Source organism: Ammospiza caudacuta, chromosome 9 (assembly GCF_027887145.1).
Source record: "Ammospiza caudacuta isolate bAmmCau1 chromosome 9, bAmmCau1.pri, whole genome shotgun sequence".
Classification (NCBI taxonomy): Eukaryota; Metazoa; Chordata; class Aves; order Passeriformes; family Passerellidae; genus Ammospiza; species Ammospiza caudacuta.
This window is the reverse complement of record NC_080601.1, coordinates 26,907,019-26,928,072: the sequence shown is the minus strand read 5'-3', so window position 1 is coordinate 26,928,072 and position 21,054 is coordinate 26,907,019. Positions and strand designations below refer to the sequence as shown.

General features: G+C 43.1%; 1 protein-coding gene across 3 annotated transcripts in view; it reads left to right on the top strand.

Annotated features, from left to right (window-relative positions):
• The window catches only part of SH3PXD2A (SH3 and PX domains 2A), a 62,818-nt gene extending 42,424 nt beyond the window's left edge, over positions 1–20,394 (top strand). For all 3 annotated transcript variants that reach the window (XM_058810395.1, XM_058810394.1, XM_058810393.1), the window contains 5 exons: positions 8,860–8,977; positions 14,462–14,796; positions 15,657–15,706; positions 17,793–17,912; positions 18,043–20,394. In XM_058810395.1, coding sequence (XP_058666378.1) covers positions 8,860–8,977; positions 14,462–14,796; positions 15,657–15,706; positions 17,793–17,912; positions 18,043–19,938 — 2,519 coding nt within the window. In that variant the 3' untranslated portion in view covers positions 19,939–20,394. The remainder of the gene's footprint in view (positions 1–8,859; positions 8,978–14,461; positions 14,797–15,656; positions 15,707–17,792; positions 17,913–18,042) is intronic.
• Positions 20,395–21,054: the final 660 nt, after the last annotated feature.

The window sequence follows — 21,054 nt, the reverse complement described above, 5'->3', positions numbered from 1 at the left end:
CTTCAAGTCCTTGCTCCAAAGCACAGAAGAAGTCAAGTTGTTCAAACAGGAGGCTGCCAGAATTGTTCAACACAAGCAGAACAGCTTCCCCTTCCCCACTTGGCCTCTTCCTTGGAAACAAACTCAATTAAACATTTTGGCTGAAATTTTTCCCACCCAGCAATATTCTGCTTGAAATAGTCCTTGCTGCTGGAAGCTGGAAGGGTTAGCTCCAGGAGTTCACTGGAGTTTAAAAGCAAGCTGTAAAGGATGCCTCCCTTTGTATTTATGCTTGGGTACCTTTAATAAGCATTTCTATCAGTTAGGCCTGTGATAGAATCACTTTAAGGCTAGAATCAAAGGAATTAAGCATTGCTTCTGAAGGGCAGAATGTTCTAAGTGACTTGAATGTTGAAAACACTGAGAAAGCTGGAGTGCAGAAGAGAAGGGTGTTTGCTTCCCTGTTGGACTGTGCCTGATGGGGGAAAATTATTAGGGGTAGCATATGGCGTATTTATTTCTAACTTTTCCAAAGCCATTTGAAGAGGCTAGGCATCTCTGACCTCCAGATATTTGGAAGCAATGTTACTGGGTCTGTGAATAAGAAGCATGAAAGACAAATTGTTGAATATCATGGTAGTCCTCCTTTTTTAAACCTGAAAAAAATCTGCACGGGAACAGCTGTAGTCTGTTTCTACAAAGAGAAACAGATGACTTTTGTTGCTGAACTTTTCTCTTTAAAATGGTCTGTGGTGTGCCCAGATCTAAGAGATTACATTGGTTTGTGTTTCTTATGTAGCTGCAAAGCTTGCGGTTGTTTTAATGTTAAATGTGGTACATTTTCTAAACTTTTTCCTATACATTCTAAAACTCCAGTAATACAATATGGGTTGTGAGGAGAACCCTGAAAGTTTGTAGTTTTCCTCAGACTTGACACTCATTAGACCTGCAAGCTGCAGAGTTCATTTTTGTACAGGGTTAAATAGTAATTGTATGCATGCAGTTATTTGGCACTTCCCCTGGAAGAGAATTTAGGATTATTTACAGGCTTAATTTAATGAAAAGTCATTTGTGCTTTTACAGTTTGATTGGCAAAATTGGGATGTTACATGCCTGTCTTCTATGCCAGATATCTGACCTAAGTTATTGCTGCTTTGGTTCTGTGCCCAATGCTTTCAACTGGAGCTGTTACAATGCAGAAAAGCACTTTAAAGTTATTCATACCAACAATATAGTGACATATGGGCTGAATTTCTGCCAAATGAGCAGAAGTAGTATTTAGGAGTAGCTCCTAGCACAAGGAATAAGCTATTCATTGAAAGAGTTGAAGTTAGAACTTCCCACTGCTTGCCTGTCGTAGGGAGTGAGGGAGCTTGGTGGGCAAAGGTGGTGTGTAGAGGGAAGGCAGCCGTGTAACCCAGTGGTCTTGATACTTGAACCTGATCCTGACTTGGTTTTAATACTGGAACCCCATGTCCTAGCCCAGGTGAGTGGTTCTTCAGCCAGTTTTGTAGCTGTGGAAAGAGCACTTGGTCAGTATTGATAATCCAGCCTGGCTGATGTGCCTGTGCACTCTTACACTTTCCTGCATCTCACCAGAGCTGCTCTGCCCTCTTTGGAAGCCCCCTCCATGGGACTTCTCCCCTTGTTTTCGCTCTTTCCTGCTTGTGCTTGATGGTGATGAAGTCTTTGTCAATCACAGCAGAAGACTGTGAGTGACACTGCTGTGCTAAATCAAACCAGCACAGAGCAGCTTCAGACTTAGTTTGTTCTCTCCTTTGGTTGGTTTTTTTTTTTGTTTGTTTGTTTGTTTGGGTTTTCTTTTACTCTGTTCTCCAAGGAAAGTAGTAAATGCTTATTGGTCCTTGCTTGGTTGAAGTAAGAGCGTGCACAATACAAAGCTGTTTAGAAGAAATGTCATTACTGTTCTTTTCTATCTGTTGGCACAAGGTTTTCTATTATTTAAAACAAAAATCAGGGAAGGGAAGAGGGACAAAGGCTGAAGAGCTTCTGTCTGCAGATGAACACATTTGATAACTGGATAGTCATTCTCTCTCTGCATATTTAGGCCAGTAAAATAAAGTCCATGTTGAATTAATGCATTGCTTTCTGGAACAGAGAGACTTTTTCCAGAAGCAGGTCTGACAAAGGGGGGGTGGAGCGGAGGAGTGGGGGAGGGCAAACACAGACTGCTGACAGAGGGGAAAGTATTTTGAAAGAAAATTCTTCTGTGGTTTGGAAGATGTAGGTTTGGGGCTGTTGCATTTTGCTGAGAAATCATTAATTGGCTAATTTCTAGCCCAGTTCCCCTCTATCCCTTCCCCTACTCCTACATATCAAACCAGGAGGGGGTCACAGAAAGTTGGGGGCATGTACAAGCCCCAGCTGAGCAAAGGAAATGATTCCCTTATTTGGTTGGCTCCTGGAGCACTGCTGCTAACTTCCACGCTTATTAATGGAGGCAGAAAAGAGAAAACTTACAAAACAGAGGTGAAGGAGAGGAATGTGAAATGTGGCTCTCAGAACTTGGAAGCAGAAATGTCTGAGCACTGGCTGTTTGCCTGGGAAAGATGAGGCAGATTGTGCAGGGCTGGAAACGTGCGTGGTATTTTAGCTGCTTCAAGGCAAGGCTCCTGTCCCAAAGAGTTTACAGCCTAAACAAAGAGAGGGAGATCTGTGCATCAAAGGAACGTGGGCAAGTGGCAATTTGGCATGAATCTTACTGCAACCAAAGGGGTTTTCACAGTGTAAAATGATCCTTCTTCAGTATTTTTAAAAGCTTTTAGAGAAGGACTAAAACTAAGCTTGTTTGGGAAGGCAGGAAATCAGGGTAGGTAAGGCTTTTTTTAGGAAGGATTTGAGAGCCTCAGGTTATTTGATATTTGATCAAGGAAGTAGCGTGCTCAGGTTGATGAAGCATCATATGAAAGGCATGAGGCTGAGTGGGAAAAGATCACAGAATTTGAAGGAGGGGGAAATCCACATGAACATGTGAGTGTGTGTAGTAGGGCATTAAAGCAAGGCACAGCACACAGGCTTGAAAATTCAAGATGGAGCAACTGAATTGGGAATGTCCTTAGTAGGAGTCTGGTTGAAATGCCGGAGAAGTGCTGTGCCAAGGGCCTTCTGCAAGAGCAGTGTGTGCTGAAAGGCTGGGAAGGAAGCAAAGCAGGCAGGAGGTGGCTGCAGTGGCTGTACAAAGGAGTCACTGAAGGGACAGTGAGGAGTAGCAGTGGTGGAGAACTTTGAAAATGTCAGGGCAAGTCTGTCACCTCAGTGATAGACTAGGAGGAATCTGCAATAACAGTGCCAAGGGAACTGGGAAGATAGAATGAAGGAGATTTTGAAAGAGCTACTGAAGCTCTGTGACAACTCAAGCTGTAAAACCATAGGTCTGCTTTCCTTGACCTGACTTTAGGTATAAATCCAGACAGCCAGGAGGAGGGACCAGGTTGCCATTTCAAGACACCTCATAACTTCAATGTGCTCAGTCACACATGCAAAATATGGAATTCTTGTTTGACAGATGGGATTGGAGGAGCCTCACAGGCTCTGTCAGGTTCAGTGTCTTGCTTTGTCAGCCAAGTCAGTACAATTTCTTCAGGAGGGAATGGAGCTTCATCTTAGCTGTCCTGAGGTTTTTCCTGTGAGAGAGGTGTCCTAACAGGTTGCTTGGTATGGAAAATGCGATAACCAATGCTTAAAAATTCTTCTGAGATTCCCCTTTACTACTTGACAGAAATACATCAGGTGAAACAAAAGAAAGCTTACTCAGAAATAGGTTGTTTAAAGGGAATGTGTTGGAATGCACCCAACTGCTCACCATGTGCAAGCTGTGATCCTACACAAAAAAAACCAAAAAAGCACAGTTGTCAAGGTCTGCAATTATCCAAAAATAACTGTCATTGACATTAAGTCCTCCTAAAATTTAAGAAGTCAGATGTCTCATCCCTAATTTTTCTGCAGCCAGTATGTTGTATCACAGCCAGTGAACGGGCTGGGCAAGACAGAAGTAGTATTTCAGTCCTTATTACACTGTGACTGCAGAGGTGACCTGTTGCTACATGATGAGCATTGCCAAGGTGGCTACAGGTCATCTTGCTTTGCTGTAAATCATATGATGGTTTAATAGCTGTATTATAAATTCTTTTTATGTGAAAAGTTGCACTTCATTAAACTTCATCTTAAAATGGGTGGGACAAGAAACATGGGCGTGCCTAAACTAGCCAGATTTTAGATTAAGTTTTGTATGAGTTGTTTTGACTCTGCTCTGCATTCAAAAACTGGTTTTAAAGTGTCTTTTTAGTTTTAGAGCTATTGCTGTTTATGTATAGAAGAGGCCTCAGCTTGGCAAAACACCACGGTGTTGCTGGAGGAACACAAAATGGTTGTGTTCCTGTTTTGGCGGGGTTTTTGTATTCTTTCCTTTTTCCTTTTTTTCTCCTCTTCTAGTGGTTACAGAAGGACATTAGATGTTAAAAACTTGTGAGAAAGTGATCCATAACATTTAAACATCTGTGATTTGCTTGTACCAGGGCTGTTGTGTACATCTGTATAGACCATGTGGTGTTATGTGGCTGTCATGCAGGGCACTGTGCAACTCTGATCCTTTGTCCTGTGTATGTGCACACCTTCCTGCTGGACAGCCCTACCTGTGCTGCATTTTCTGGGGGAAAGTCTTTGTTGTTATAAAAAAGCCCTCTCTGTAGTACTGTGAGCTGTTCCAAGGACACAGGTACTGCTCTCTGCTGTCCATGCTGTTTTCCAAGTGATCCACCAAGATCTGTCCCTATATTTTGATCCCAGTTCTCTACTGTATTTGTTCAGGAGACTTTAGGTAGAACCAGAGCAAAATAAAAGCCTGCCTTCTATTAGGAAGGAGGAAAAGGAAGAGGAGAAAGGTACATTGACAGGGAATTGAGGCTTTGGAATAAGTAGTGGACTGAGCACTGGGTTGCCACGGTGTCTGGGAGGGCTGGGAGAGCACAGCTACAGCAGCAAGGTATGAGCTGGGTGGTTGAAATAGTGCAAAAATTCTGGTTGTGTGTATTTTAAATAGTGTCTGTGTCTGGGGAGGAGAGAGAATGACACACAGTAATCCTTTCCTTCCGACCCAAGCAGGTTGCAGTTGGATAATGCATGATGTGACAGATGTGTATTGTAGCTCTTTGCCAAGCGGGCTTTGCCTCTTCATGCATGCCTTGTTTGGATTTACTGGGGCAGCTCAAAATCCAGAGAGGAACCTCCTTCAGCTCAGCTGGGAAAGGTGTCTAGGGCCTTGAAATTAGTGATAAAGGAATGGGAGTGGAGTTGGCAATTAATAGATCTCTGGATGTCACTCAGTAAGAGCAGAGCTGCCTTCTTGCCATTTTTAGCTCAAAGGGGGTAAGACTTTGATCCCAGTGTTGCTGAATGCAGCCTTTTAGCTGGTGTGTGTGCTTTGTAGCATGTAGTAAAGTTTATTCTGCCCACTTGACCTCAACACTGAGGTTGATGTAACAGAAGCTGCAGCTGGGGAATACGAATTATCCTTTTGTTTGTCTTTTTTTTTCCCTGGTAATTCTGAAGTCAAAACTTAATGAACCAAAATTATATGCTTTTGTATTCTCTGTAGATCTGAGCATATAACTTCAATGGTAGGTCTGGGATGGTTCACTGACTTCTGTTTTATACTCTTGCCTGTCACAGAAGCTGAATGAAGCCAGCATGATATATCAGATTTGTCAGTGTAACTCACAGCAGTGTCATTCTGCTGTCTGACGCTCTGCTGATTCTCTCATGAAACCATTTATCTGAGTTAAGTCTTTACAGTAACTTTACATATCAGTCATGAAGTGTCAAATATCTTTTCTAAAGACTTTTGAATAATAATCTGATATGTTGAATGCTATTATCGGTCCTCTTCAGTGACACGTCCACTGAGAGTTCCCCTGCTCCCTTCAGCAAATTTTGGTTTATACAGAGGGTCCACTGGCTAGAGATAATCTTTGAGAAACAAAACAGAATTTACACTTTGATTACAAGGGGGCCCATATCTCCAGTTTGTTTAAGTTACAAACCTCATGTATGTTTGTGGTATCTCCTGCAGCATTGACAGGAACCAAATGTGTGTAATCTTGGAAATGTAATTTTTGCTGTCAAAGTAGTTTGCAAGGGGAAATTGTAATGGTGGCTTCCTGGCTTTTATCTGTAGGCTTAAAAATAGAGCTGCTAAACAAAAACATTGTGGGACCTTCTTTTCTAGACTTGATTTTCAACACTTTTGATCGTCTTGCTTCATAGGAGATCCTTTTTCTCTCTCTTCCCTCCATATTTCCATGCACTCTTAAAAATTATTTCTTCTCTATAGGGAGGAGTCACCTAAAGGGCTTTATTCTCAAAAAGCAGTAGTCTTGAATTAACAGCCACAGGACTGAAGATGTAAGCAGTAAGGGTGCTCATGTACAGAATGAGACAGTGGCAGTTCAGAAGAGCCTTTCTGTTTCTCCTGAGTGATCAGCCTCCAGTGCTTTGGTGTTGATGGGTGACCACTGTCTCAGTTCCTCCCACACGAGTTTGGGAAGTTCTGTAGGAAGCTAGGCATGAGCACCCTGTGCATCGTTATCTGCAGAAGAAGGGAAGCCACATCCCTGAGGAGTGGGACCACTCTGCCCAGCAAGAGGAGCTGAATAGCTGCCTTTAGCTGAAGCAGAGCCTGGTGTTTTTTTGGAGGGAAAATTGAATAAACACAGCAATTTCTGTGGGAGATCTAGTGGCAAGGGTGACCTCTGACAGCCTGGGTTATAAAGCAGCTTTGGTATGGGGGAAAGAAAAAAGAGGGCCTTCTTCCAAGACTCAGCAAATATATGCTTAGCTCAGTATTACTGTCCTAGAAACATCCCTGGAAGTGTCTGAAACATTGTGTGTCTGGACAGAGCAGCTCTGAACTTTCCCTTGGCCCTTACAGGGACACAATCTAGCTGCCATGGGATCTTCTGCAGTTCAGTTTAGTGGACTGCATGCAGTGGAAACCAGACATGGAGCTCCTTCTGCAGCAGACTTGAAAATAGAGGGAAAATTAGTCCGGTTCTACCAGCCAGAGCAGAAACCTAGCTAGGAAAACTCTCCTGTCCTGTGACTTGGAGGCTGGGATTTCATTTGCCAGGTCTCATTTTTCAGGCCCCATGTTGTAGTAGAATATTTCTGTGGGGAAGTGTCATAAGCTGATGGTGCTAATTACAAACTAGCTGGAGTTTCTTACCAGTTATAAGCCAGTTAAGCAGCCCTCCTAGGGGGGAGCAGCAGAGAGTCTTTTCCTCTTGGTAGCAAAGGTTTTGACAGATTTTGCCCCATCAGAATTAGAAGGATCCAAATGTGACCAATCAAGGGAATTTGACTTCAGAGATGTAGCTTTGCTGAGTTCACTGGCATCAGATTCTCTGTCAACATTATTTTCCCTTTTCTGAGGTATTATTTCTTACTCTATCTCAGTAAGGGCTTTGGTTTATTTTTCATTAGTTTCCATGCTTCACCCAGCAACAAAATACAGTTGAGCCACAAAACCAAACAGCTGCTTGGATCTGTTTTACTCTCTTAAAGAGTGCTCACTTCAAGCTGCTGCAGCCTTTTCATGGCTCCTTTGTTCTGCAGTGTCAGGAGCTTTGGATTCACTTCATTTCCTCCCCATTCCTCTGCACTGACAGCCCTCCATTTATTCTTTCCCTGCCTTGTTGTGACTGCTGGTAGGAAGTGCTAGGAAAGCTGGCTGGGGTGCACTTCATTGCTTGCCTTCCCTGCCTTTAATCTGGCTACAGAAACTGTCACATGCACCATAGTTCGGGTTGAGGAGAGGGGTTCTGTGACACTTCCCATGTCTGCTGCTGCACAGGAAGGATGGTAGTTCAAGTTTTCAATGGCAGGTGTAATTTTTTAAGCTCCAGAGGGAAAGGGTGACCTCGGGTGTAATGGGAATGCTGCAGTAATTACTCCCGGGTAGGTGGAAGAAGATGTTGACCAGTGTCTGTTCTGCTCTGCTTATTGGCTTGCTCTCAGCAAGTCTGCTTAAAACCTCTGCCCAGCTGGGAAGGGGATAGATGCTGGAGATGAATAGGGATGCTAAGTTTTTGGCTCCAACACTGTACTTGAAATCCAGTCTGTGCTTTTGAAGTGTGTGTCTTAGTTCTGGCCCTCCTTCACCAGTGTCACATGAGCATTTCTCTGCAGTCATATTTAGCAAAAGTATGTTTGTAAAACACTTCTCAACCTATGAATGTACATGCTGTGTCACCTCCTGTCATATGCAAACCTCTTTTGTTCTTCTGTCACTTTTTTTTTAATGTTTCAAGCTCGTTGCTGTAGACCTGTGCTGCTTGGGAGGTGCAAGGAGAGCAGCGTGCTGGGCCAGCCCCTCTGGGCTGGGAGCTGTGTCCCCCTGGGGATGCAGTGCTCAGGTTTCAGTAACACAATGCTCCGTGCAGCCATGTGTGTGTGCAAAGAGCCAACTGGCTGCAGCTCCCGCCGCGATGCTCGGCTGATTTGGCAGCAGGATTGATTCTGTCAAGTTACAGTCCGGGAGTTAAGTCCAGCTTCAAATCCTCTCCCTTACCCGCTCGAGGAACTTGGAGAGGAGAGGGAGGTGGGAAGAAGAGGGGGGGAGCTCTCTGGGGACTTTGTGTCATTATTGGCATGGAAACATTTTGTGATTATCAGCAGCAGGGTAGTGGCAAGGGGCTGATTATCTGTCATGTCGTCAGCATAAATAACCAGTGGGCCCCTGAGCAGGGCTCCGCCTTTGTGATGGCTTCACGTAATCGCTGCAGAACAGTTTAAAAGCAAGCAGTGCAGAAAAGCAGCTGGACTGATCCTGACCCTAACTGATGTTGCCTTTTCTCCCCTCACCAGAAGAGAAATATGTCACCATCCAGCCGTACGCCAGCCAGGGGAAGGATGAGATTGGCTTCGAAAAAGGGGTCACCGTGGAGGTCATCCAAAAGAACCTGGAAGGATGGTGGTACATCAGGTAAAGGATCTGTGCAACCTGCAGAAACTGTGACAATGAGCCTTTCTGGTCATTCACTCAATGCTAGCATTTAAATCATACTGTAGCTGGACAGGGAAGCCCAAATTGTTCATAATGCCTCTTGAAGAAATATAAAGAAAAGTCAGAGGCAATTGGAGGATGACTAAAGTAACACTAGAGTGTCTGCAAAGGCTGTGGGCCATTCCAGTGAGGAAATGCCTTAACTTGCAGTTTTAGAGTTTTTTTCCTTGCTTCAAGTTAAAAGCTCATATCTAAGTTAAGATCTGTGAGACCTAACAAGGCTTTCTGTTGTGTATAATTTTCATGTGTTTCCAGTATAAGAGTTATTCTGCAACCTATTTAAATTTATTTATAGCAATGCTGAAAGGCTGATTGTGATCTCTTGAGCTGTTTGGGGCAGGTAGTGCTACTTTCAGGGATATGAGATCAATTCACTGGCTATAGCCCTTGTGCAAGCTTATCCATGGTTTCAGCTATTTTGCTTTGATTTTTACCTGTCTACATTGGTTATTCCTAATGTAGAGGGACTGCATTCCAAAGGCAGGTGAAGTTGTTATTGTATATCAAATTTTGTTATGTAGTTGGAACAGCAGTCCTAGCAGAGAGTTTTGACTTAAGAATCTCCTTTGCAAATGCTTATGGGGAGACTGTAAGTTAGATATTGCCTCAGTGATGTAGGGTGTCAGGATGAGCACTTGATGAGAGTTTTCTTCATCTAGGTTCACACAGCATTTGGGTTTTAGTGCACTTCTGTGGTTCTGCCTCTTGTTTTATGTCTGTGTGTGAACCTCTCAGTGCTGGGACATCTCATTTCTCTTCAAACGAGATGTGATGCAACAAGTAGCTTAAAATGGAGGTTGATCTCTCAGCAGTGCAGAGCATCTCATACAGTCATCTTTTTCCATTCAACATGTAATTATAGTGATTTTTTTCCTCTTTCCCTCCCCAAGTTATAGCTTGCTTTTGTTTGAATGCTGCTTGATTTATTGGCTATGGATGAGGACTGTAAAAATGCTGACTGAAGCAGTGTTGTTGTTTTTCTTGATTTCCCTTACTTAGAAGGAAAAAAAAAAAATCCCTTTTCTGTCTAATGATCCCATGGAGTAAATAAGCTAATAAAGATAGCAGTGGAGCCAGGAAGGCACTCTAGATAGGAGGAGCTCAGAAATGCCTGGGTTTGGTTAGGTCACATTTTTTTCTTCATTAATTGTCTACAGAAGTGGAATCCAAAGTCTCAGATGGGGGAATCAAGCTCATAGGTTTTTCTGAGGGGAGAACCATTGCAAGACACCTCTAGTTTATTTTTTTATTTTATTTCTGCAATGTAGCCTGGTTACTACTGTAGGTTTCCCTTTGCCATATTAGCACTCCTACAATTAGTTGAATTTTTTCCCCTTTTTCTCACACACCTCTTTGAGTCAACCCAAAATACACATTTTTCTATATGCCAGGAGTGCCTTCTGAAGCATGATGACACTTGCTGCAGTGGTTTCCATGGCATCTCCATTCATGGAATCTGCTGAAAGGACAGTGCATACCCCAGCCACCCCATGATGGGTGGGGATTGCATGTACTTGGCTTTTTTGGAAGAGGCATTTTGATTTGAGGAACCCCTCTTCTTTTTGGAAGATGTTATGTGCTCCCGTATGTGTGACAAGTATAGGGGGTGCCAACTGTGCTCCACTGTGCTGCTTTCCTCCTGGAGGATTAAACTCTTAGAAACAGTTTGGTTTTTTTTTTTCCCATGGGCAACACTTCCAGAAATGTTGATGATCCATCCTGCAAGCTGGTCCTTTGCAGCCTGGGTAGCTGATCTCCAGCTGTTGTGCTGTTTGTTACATGTAAACTGGCCTGAATGCTGTTAGGTACCCCTCCGACAAGGATTCCCTTCCTGCAGAAATTTGCTTCTCTGGGTATTGAATGCCTTTGAAGGAGCAACTCCTCCTCCTCTTGTGAGTGTGAGGGGAGAGGGAGCAGGAGGAGAATGCAGCTGAACCCTGGGCTGGGTAACAGGCTGAACACACTTCAATGTGTAGAGAGGAAAACAAATCCAGTAGTTTGTAATTAAATCCACCTTAAAGACATTAGCTTGTTCCACCTTAAATATGTAATTTCTCCAAAATCTTGGCCATGTGCTGATCCTCATTTCCTGTCCTTCTTTTTCTTTTCTTTCTTTTTTCTTTTCTTTTTTTTTTCTTTTTTTTTTTTTTATTTCCCTAGTTTGCTTCCCTCTGGAGTAATTCCAGTGCTCTGGAGCTGGAAAGCAGATGTGACTCTCAGACTTACAGAGGCACTTCTGACTTTTTTCAACATTCCTATGGTTTTAATCCATTTTTTCCTTCATGTAATATAAACAGGGAGGATTTTGGAAGCATGAAGGAACCAAATCACTGCACCTAATTCTGAGACCCTCCCAATTCAATGCTGTACAAGCTAGAGGCAATATTGCTGTCTGTCTTTATGCTGCCCCACATGCATTATGACTTTAAATAAATCAGGACTAGGGAGAAATTAAAGAAAGGCTCTGTCCTGGGATCCTTTTTACTGCTGCATTGAATTCAGTAGATCTCTGCTTCCTAGGGTGCCCACAGCTGGCATTAGCATCCCTCATTTAGATCTTACTTTGTCTCCAGGTGTCAGCAGCAGGTACAATCATGTGGTGCCCAAGTGGACTGACTGCAGGGCAAGTTGGTACCAATATGCTAAGTAAAGCTTTTTTATTTGCCTTCATGTCCTTCATTTTGTGGTTGCTCTGAGCCCATGAGAATGAAGCACAGCTGGGAGGTGCTGGCAGCACTGAAATGAGGAGGAGTCTAGGATGGGGTTTCAAATGACTGCAGTAGGTTCTGAATATAAAGGAAGGAAGGATACTTGTGAGTCAACTCTTAAGATGTGAAATGAAAATTGTTACTGGTTCAGAACTTGGCTGAAATTTATTAACAGCTGTTTCAGTTCTTTCACCTATAAAATGGGGAAGATCAAGGAATCTTCCAAGGTTATTCTTCAAAGGGCTTAAAGATGAACAAATTCAAGGACTAAGGTAAAAAATGTAAGCATATTTCGCTTACATAAGTAGTATTTATTTGTGATATTGCAGAAATAAAACAATAGTTTCTGGTAACTACTGCTCAGCATTAACTTCAGGTTAAATTGGCTGGCACAGGAGGCAGTAGCCTACAACAGCCTCTCTACTGAGGATGTGTTGCTCAGAGTTATTAACTGTCCATCTCTTGCTGCTGTTATTCATGGAGAGAAACTGTGGGAGATCAGAGGTGTTTGTAGCAGTGGGGTTACCCAGGCTTATCCAAATACTACAGCTGGCAGGAGAGCTGACAGGCCAGTGCAGAACCTGCCTGTGGCTGCCTTTCTGATCTCAAACGTGCTAAGTCTCCTACAAACTAAGATGGATGTAAACTATTTTTTCGTGGTGATTTTGCACAATCAAGCTCTGTTGAAAGTAACCTTTGGAACTGGAGTGCTCAGTGCATTGGCCACCGTGGCTTTCTCGCAGATGGAGGCCTCTACACCTCCACATTGTATAAACTCAAAAATGTCCTTTAAAAAAACTTCCTTGATGCAAAGGCAGCAGGGAGCATTGGTCTCTGCAAAAGGGCTGTTAGCTGGAAAAGGGAATGAAACCAAAAGTCTTCAGGGCTGGAAAATGGCACTGGGTGATGCCTTGACACAGCAGGAATTGTGGCATTTCCTTATTTCCTTTTCCTTTTCCTTTTTTGGCTTGGTTTGAGGCCTAGCAGAAAAGCCTCAAAAGGGACCAAATTGAATGGATCCAAATTGCTTCTTGACATAGCATCACACAGTGGATGCTCTGTATATTTTTGAAGTCAAATCAAGTTAGTACTAGGCTGCTACTTCTTGTTAGTCTCCATGCATCACAGAAAGCTCAGAGCTCTTGGAATGCTTTCCTTTGACATCAGAATCACTGGAAAACCTTGCACTAAACTCTCTGAGCAGGAGAGATCATAGATATTTACCTTCATGTGTGACAGAAGGCAAGTATGTAAGGAGAAGCAGAATCTCTAGTATCCTGCCTGGTCTAGGTGGGTGAGGAGGAAAAGGCAGAATTTTGGACAGAAAGATCCTTGTAGTCATTACTAGAATTGTATTTGCTTTTATCCAGGAAGAGTGATAAAGAAATCTAGAGAATCAAATCTACACTGAGTTTTCCTGTTCTCCCTGTAAAGTCTCAGACCCAGTGTGTGTGGATGTCGTGAGGAAGACCAGGATGAGATTTGATGCAGAAATCTCACTGGAAACCTCAGAATCCAAGTGTTGTCATGACAAAGAAGCTCACCTGCCCAGAAGTGATTTGCTCATATCCCATGTGCCCCTGTTCTTTCCTCTGCTGTCTAATGAGGCTCCCTTTTCAATAAAGAACCTTAGAGTCCTCCTGTTTTAACCTTTGTATTTCCTGCAGATTTCCTGAGCATCAGGATTTTAATGATGCCTGCTTTCTCACTTACACTTCAAGTGCCTGCTTTGGGTATCTTGAGAGAGTAGAGAAAAAGTTTTCAGTGACTCTCACTGTAGCAAGTTAGGGTTTCATTAGGGAAAGCAGAGTTCGTCCACATGGTGCTCCCTGGAGTCTGATTGTAATCTGAAGTCCCTGCTGAGGTGTTAGGAATGGCAGGAATTAGAAAAAGAAATCTTCCCTAAAGCCCAGTTATGGAAGAATGACCTCAGTTTGAAGTGTAGCATGATCAGCTCAGGGTGGTGTTTCAGGAGCACGTACTGGATTCAGGTATCTGTTCACATTTCCCAGTTTATTTCTTCAAATTGCCTCTAGCTTGTTCAGGAAAATGAGTCTCCATTAAAGCCATTTTTCCTCAGACAAATTGTTTCTTGATCTTGCAGTGCTAGAAGAAGCTGCAGTAGTTTAAGGTCCCACATGTTCCATGGCAAAAAGCTGCTCATGCAGGGCTGGGAATTACGGAAGGAGGGCCAGTGTTCTTTATAGTTTCAGGGAGAGTGGTTTGCACAAGGATCTTAAACTGCAGTGCAGGTTCTCTGTACAAGGTGTTGCTCACCCCTGTTTTAGTCCATTTTCAATCTGTGTTGCTACTAGGAAGTTTAAAACTATTAAAATATTTTACTTACTAGTTTGCTTTTTTACTGTGTGGGAGAATACAAAGTTTGCCTGGTACTGTCTAGAGGAGGCATAAAACAACCTGGTGAAGCTCTTTACCTTGTGTGTAACTATTTCTTGTCCAGAAAGGCTCCTTCCCTAGGATGATTAGTGGCTTTCATCTACACAGTTCACTGCTGGCTCAACTGACTTTGATATGTCTAATCAATAGATAATAAATTAGTAGAGACTACAAAATCTTGTCTGAGAACTGAAAACTTTGTTTGATGTTTTCATCCATCACTTTGCTTTATCTGTTCTACCTGAAATGCATGAGAAGGCTGTGTTTGATGTGATGGTTTTTCCTTTTGGCTCTCCAGGTATCTGGGCAAAGAAGGCTGGGCCCCAGCTTCATATCTGAAGAAGGCTAAAGATGATCTTCCATCTAGGAAAAAGAACTTAACTGGGCCAGTGGAAATCATAGGAAACATCATGGAGATCAGTAACCTCCTGAACAAGAAATCATCTACTGACAAGGAAGCTCAAGTAGAAAACGAGTCTGCAGAAACTCACATCACCAAGAAGGAAATCAGTTTGCCCATCCTGTGCAATGACTCTAATGGCAATGCTATGATGACTGCAGACAAGCAGGCTTCCAAACTGGCCCAGGGATCCCCAGCCATAGCAAGGATAGCACCACAAAGAGCTCAAATAAGTAAGGCAGTAAATTAGTCTGGGTTTTCACAGGCTTGCAGTGAATTCTTGTTCTCTGACTTTCAGTGCTGGCATTGCCTGTCAGCTAAGGTCCCACATGTCCTGGCCATACTGCCAAGTCCACACAAGCAGACCTTTGCATAGCCTGTAGATGTATCAAGAGGGACTCCAGAATGTGATCCTTCACTAGTAGTGATAAAATTTAACTTCACTTTATGCAGGGGCTGACTGGTGGTTCTTTATCTTAGCCTACATGTATTTGCTTTGTTAATTTTACCAGAGAATACTTTTTTCCCTTTTGAAAGCTCTAAAATGTGCCCTTCTAGGCCAGAAAAGTAGATAATGTGATAGCATGTTCAAGTTGAGGAAACCACCTGTGTCGTCTCTTGCATTTATTCTGCTGTTTCCTGGGGGCAAGTTGCTATGATGTTTTTTACTACTTCATCTGCAAAATGCAGATGCTGATGCTATTCTGTGCAAGGAATGGCAAAATAACAGGAGACAGGACAGTGTGAGTCTTTAGTGAATTACTTCTACTGCTGGGGGAAAAATAGGTATTAGTCAGTCCTTTGTTATCCAGTCTCCAATGGAGCTGGTCAGATCCAGGAGAAAATACAATCCACTGCTTTCTGGCAGTGATTTCCTCTTAAATTTGCTGGCTTAGCAGAGATGAATAGCTAAGCTACCTTGGTATTTCTAATATATTCTCATAGTTTCCTATCTTGTTTCATAGAGATGCCTTAAATATTGCACATACTGGCTTCTATTCTCAAACTATGTAACAGCAGAGAGCTGCTGAAAAATGTGTTTAGCAGTACTTGTGAAGTTAAATAAACTCTCCCTGTTCCCTTTCCTACTCAGGTTCTCCAAATCTAAGAACAAGGCCACCCCCACGAAGAGAGTCCAGTCTGGTGTGTATTGGTTTATGGTTTATCTTAGCAGTGGGTAGGTGTCTGGGTGCTCTGCGAGACTTTGTGCAGTTCTACAAGGTGGGAGGGATCCTTTATTTGCATACCTGTTCATTTCATTGTTTAAGTGTTGAGCAGACCTCTGGGCATCCTAATGATAAATCACATTTTCTGTTTTTCAAAATGTTACCCCAACTAATCAGGGCTGAAGGGAGAATAGGATAAAGCTGCTGTGTTCTGTGCATTAAAACTTGTTTGGCTGACTCAGGAGGTTTAAATGTCTTTTGGGTGTCTTTAGCCCAGACTGAAATTTCCAACCTTCTCTTGTCTTAAGCCACTGGGAATGTGTCCCCTGTTTCCATTGCTGCCCCCTTTGAGGTGGCTGAGCTTCACTCTTGTGCATGTTTGGAGTGGCTCAGAATACTGTGGAAGGATGTGTGCTACAGGAATGAGACCCCCTATGATTTCTTATCCCCAAAGCTAGAATCCTGGAAGTTTGTACCAATTTGAGGTTAGAACTGTCATCTTCAATAGGAACTAGTCAGTAGCATATTTATACAAAAAGTCATGCTAATAGCTTGTTTATCTAGGCAATGCATAGTGTTTAATCTTCGCTGTACCCTTTATGAGCCGTATGCGACTTGTAATTTTTCTGTCACCAGAGATGCTTCCTAACACACTACACGAATAGCATATTAGCATTTTCTTCCTATTTTTCTTTGCATTATTTTCAATTAGACTTTGTTTTGGCAAGACTATGACACTTAATCCCATGCTAAAAATAACAGTGATATTGCATGTGAAACCCTGAGCATATCTGCTGGTTTTAATTATCTTCTTTTAATCCAAACTATCCTATTATCTGAAAGCATTTTATTATGCTGTGCTTCTGCTGTATTTCAGCATTTATAGTGCAGAAACATTCAATTATAACATTGTTAGACATGGTTCCTAAGGTGCAGAGCTGCATTCTCTGTGAGATGCCACATGCTGTGCGTGATGAAACATCGACTGTTAGTTACAGAAAGGGTATCATAGAAATAGAGGAGCAGGAGAATAAAGCACAGTGTGTGATTTGCCCTTCTCGCATTGATGGCTCAGGATCATTTTGTGTCTTTGTCTGTCCTGTGCTATGTCTGTGGATGCTCTGACCTATGGTTCTTTCACAGAATCCTAAGTAGTGAAGTGCAGAAGCTGTGCAGCTTCACCTAGCTGCCCTGCAGATGAGCACTGTGCCCATCTGAAAAGCTTTCAATACTGAAATTCCTGAAAGGACCCTTTTCACATTTATCACCTTAAAAAATAATTGTAGCAAATTCTGAAATGTGACACCTTAACGTAAAGGCACTTAACTTTTGGAGGAGCCTGCTATGCTGCCAGAATGGCTGTAAATAGCAGTGTCTCACTTCTTATAGAACCTTTAGCAAGGTTGTGTTAGGATTGAGTAGAGGTTCTGGGTCTTTTTGGAATTGTTTTGATCAAGCAGTAAAGTCCTTCCCTTCTAGCACTTCACCTGGGCAAAGCAGGGGGGTCTATGATATTATCCTTGTTTCTTGCTAGAAGAGATGCCCATTAGCTCACATTACTCACTAATTCAGATTGTTTAAAAAGTCCAGCAGCAGATACAGAGCAATGATTCATTGGGATGACATTTTAAGATAGTGTATTTAATGACAGGCAGAATCTGTTAGGGGTCTGTTGCAATGCAATTTTCTGCAGTTGTGGCATGTTATCCAGAGCTGAGTCTTTCTGGACAAAATCTGAGGGTAAATTGGCTGCTCTTAGTGTGACTGCAGTGGCAGCTCATACTTCATCACCCACAAGTACAACATTTTACTATTCAGGTAAAGATTATTACAGTTTTAATAGTTGGTGAAGGTGGCATGAGCAGTGCATATGTTGAGAGGTTTTTCTCTTTTGGCCCATATCAATACATCAGCTCCTGCTCAGGAGAACTGGGCAGTTAGCAGTAGGAAGTGGCGCAGGAAGAAGGAAGAGTCTTAGTGAATAAAAGCTTTTTACTTTTCATACTGCTGTTTAGCTGACTGTGTCTTTGGTTTAAATGAACAAAGCATCCTATTTGCCGTAGGGTTTTCAGTTACCCAAGCCACCAGAGCCACCCTCTGTGGAAGTGGAATATTACACCATTGCTGAGTTCCAGTCATGCATCTCTGATGGCATAAGCTTTCGTGGAGGACAAAAAGCAGAGGTGAGCCTTAACAGTGTATCTGAAAAATTGTAATATATATCTGTTGCATGGGAGTGGATTGGAAGGGGAGGAGTGGGAAGCAGTGAGTTGAGATTTTTTTCTAAGTAACATGTTCCTTGTTGCCTCTTAGGTTATCGAAAAGAATTCTGGGGGCTGGTGGTATGTGCAGATTGGAGAGAAGGAAGGATGGGCTCCAGCATCTTACATTGACAAGAGAAAGAAACCAAATTTGAACAGAAGAACCAGTACTTTAACGCGCCCAAAGGTTCCACCCCCAGCACCTCCCAGTAAACCAAAGGACTCTGAAGAAGGAACAACTCCTGGAGCAGCTTCTTCAGGAGATGCCCAGGACTCTCCCCACAAGCTGAAATACGAAGAACCTGAGTATGATGTACCTGCCTTTGGCTTTGACTCGGAGTGTGAAGTGAGTGAAAGTCACCATGAAGAGGGCACTCCTGAAAAACGACTGTTTCAGCCCCTCAAGCCTTCACCTGTGTCATCACTTCAGAAAGCTAAGTTCAAAGTAGGAGAGTCTTCAGAAGAAGTTGCTCATGAAGAAGAAACCATCTATGAGAACGAGGGGTTCAGGCGTTATGTGGAAGATGCTTTGTCCAACAAGGAATCTAGTGGGGATTCTGATTCTCAGAAAAGCTCCTCTCTGTCCTTGATCCGAAGGAATTCTCCATCTTCCAGCTCTCCGAAATCATCACTCATGAAGCTCAAAACAGATAAAAACATTCAGCCTGATCTTGGAAAATGTCACTATTCCAGGAGTGAGGAGACAAAACCAAGATCAGCTTCAGATGTTGGCTTACGTAGCGTGCCAAGAACAGGCATGAAGAAAGATCCCGGGCAGAGTCCTTCCATCAGAGCAAAGCCAATCGTTAGGCCCAAACCCTTCCTGAACAAGGCAGACTCTCAGAGCCAAGAAAAGATGGATATTAGCACTTTAAGGCGTCAGTTGAGGCCAACTGGGCAGCTCAGAGGTGGACTCAAAGGTTCAAGAAGTGAGGAGTCTGCGAGCCCCCCACGCACCGCTTCTGATAACCAGGATGACCCTGTTCGGAGAAGCTCGGCTGATTTCATCACAGCTCCTTCCCGTGGCGTCTTCTGCTCCAGCCACACTGCCAAAACTGAACAAGAAAATGACTCCAGATGTTTCTATGTGACCACTGATTCATACCAAAAGGTACAGGATTCTGAAATTTGCTTCCCAGCAGGAGTAGAAGTGGAAGTGCTGGAAAAGCAAGCCAGTGGATGGTGGTACCTGAAGTATGGAGACATGGAAGGCTGGGCTCCTTCCCATTATTTGGCTCTCCCTGATAACCAGCGAGAAACTATGTCAGCAGAGACTGATTCCTCTTTTGCCAGGAACAGGAAAAATGAAAACAAGTCAAACAGTTTAGAGAAGATAGAGAAGAGGGTTCAAGCTTTGAACACCATCAACCAGAGCAAACGTGCAACACCACCCATCCCAAGCAAACCTCCTGGTGGCTTTTCCAAAGCATCAGGGCCGGTTAAAATGAGGAATGGTGTGAGGCAACTTGCTGTCCGTCCGCAGTCAGTGTTTGTGTCTCCACCACCAAAGGATAACAACCTGTCGTGCTCCTTGCGCAGGAATGAGTCTTTAACAGCCACAGATCAACTTAGGACCGTCCGTCGGAATTCCTCCTTCAGCAACGCCTGGTCACAGCCCGGTGACACAAAGGGAAAGCAGCTGGAGCAGCTGGGCACAGAGAGCTCTGAGACCACCTCCAACCTCCCCACGCAGAGGAATGGCATCCCTGTGTCCACAGTCAGGCCAAAGCCCATTGAGAAATCCCAGTTCATCCACAACAACCTCAAGGACATCTATGTTTCCATTGCAGACTATGAAGGGGATGAGGAGACTGCGGGGTTTCAGGAAGGTGTCTGCATGGAGGTCCTCGAAAGGAACCCGAACGGCTGGTGGTACTGCCAGATAATGAGTGGTGTGAAGCCATTCAAAGGCTGGGTGCCCTCAAATTATTTGGAGAAAAAGAACTAATATTGCAATATCTTTAACCTCCCTAATTTATACTGTTCCTGCTGTGTACATGTGGAAAAAACAATTGCTACACAAAAAGACGTTTCCCTGTGCTCCAGTTTGTACAAAGGAGTCTATATGAGGACAAATCTGCCATGTTCTGGAGAGGTTTGTGGGGTTTACATTTTGTAAGCAACTACGAGGAAGATGCAGCATAGTCAAATGCCTTTTTGTGAAGTTGTTAATAATCTTGTATGTGTAACAGGGTATGACATCCCATCCTTCCCATTATTGATAGGAAACCAAATGTGTGCCTTTTGTGAGAGAAATACACATGCATCTACCTGGGGAGTTCTGTGCCAAACTGTTTTACAATCTTGGCTCCCTTTCTCCTCATTTTTGTCAATACGTGGAATACTCAAGAATTATGGATGCTTTTCCACAACTTAAAGTGAGAAGCAAATGAAAGTTTCTGAAACACAGAGGGACTCTAATCCTTTGGAGATGTTCACTTTTTTTTTTTTTTTTTTTTTTTTTTACTATACTCAACAGTTGGTAGGTCCAGAGTTGGAGCCTTTTCATCATTTCATCATGGAGAGTTTTGGTCTCTGACTTCAGTATTGTTATGACTAACTCACCGGAAAAGGCCATGAGGTGGTGTGGGTTGGGGGCTTTTTGTTTCCTTTCATTCTGTCTTGTTCTTTGAATTGAGATTTCAGGTGTTCAAGGGCAGTGATGCCTACTGGTGCTTGTAAAAACAAACCTACAAACCCCTTGCTTAAACATGTCTGTTACTGTGTAGGCTTCATGTTTGGTTCTGTGCCTGACTCCTGCCAGGTGACACTGGTTGATTCTCTTCCCAGAGTTAGGTTTCTCAAAAGTTATCCAACTTTTTGTTGGTCAACAAAGTCCCTTAAGACACTAAAGACAAAGCTGTCAGATGTGTTAATTCTTGTTTTGCCCTCTGGTCCAAATCCAAGGGTGCTGATTGCTGGCAGGGCCCACCAAGATATTAGTGAGAAAAATTTGTAACCTTCCGCAACATCACTGTTTACAATGAGTTGAAAAAAAAAAAGCCATCAAACTCAGTCTGCACATAATTTGTATATTTTTGGGGAATTGATTTTGTGTTTTGTT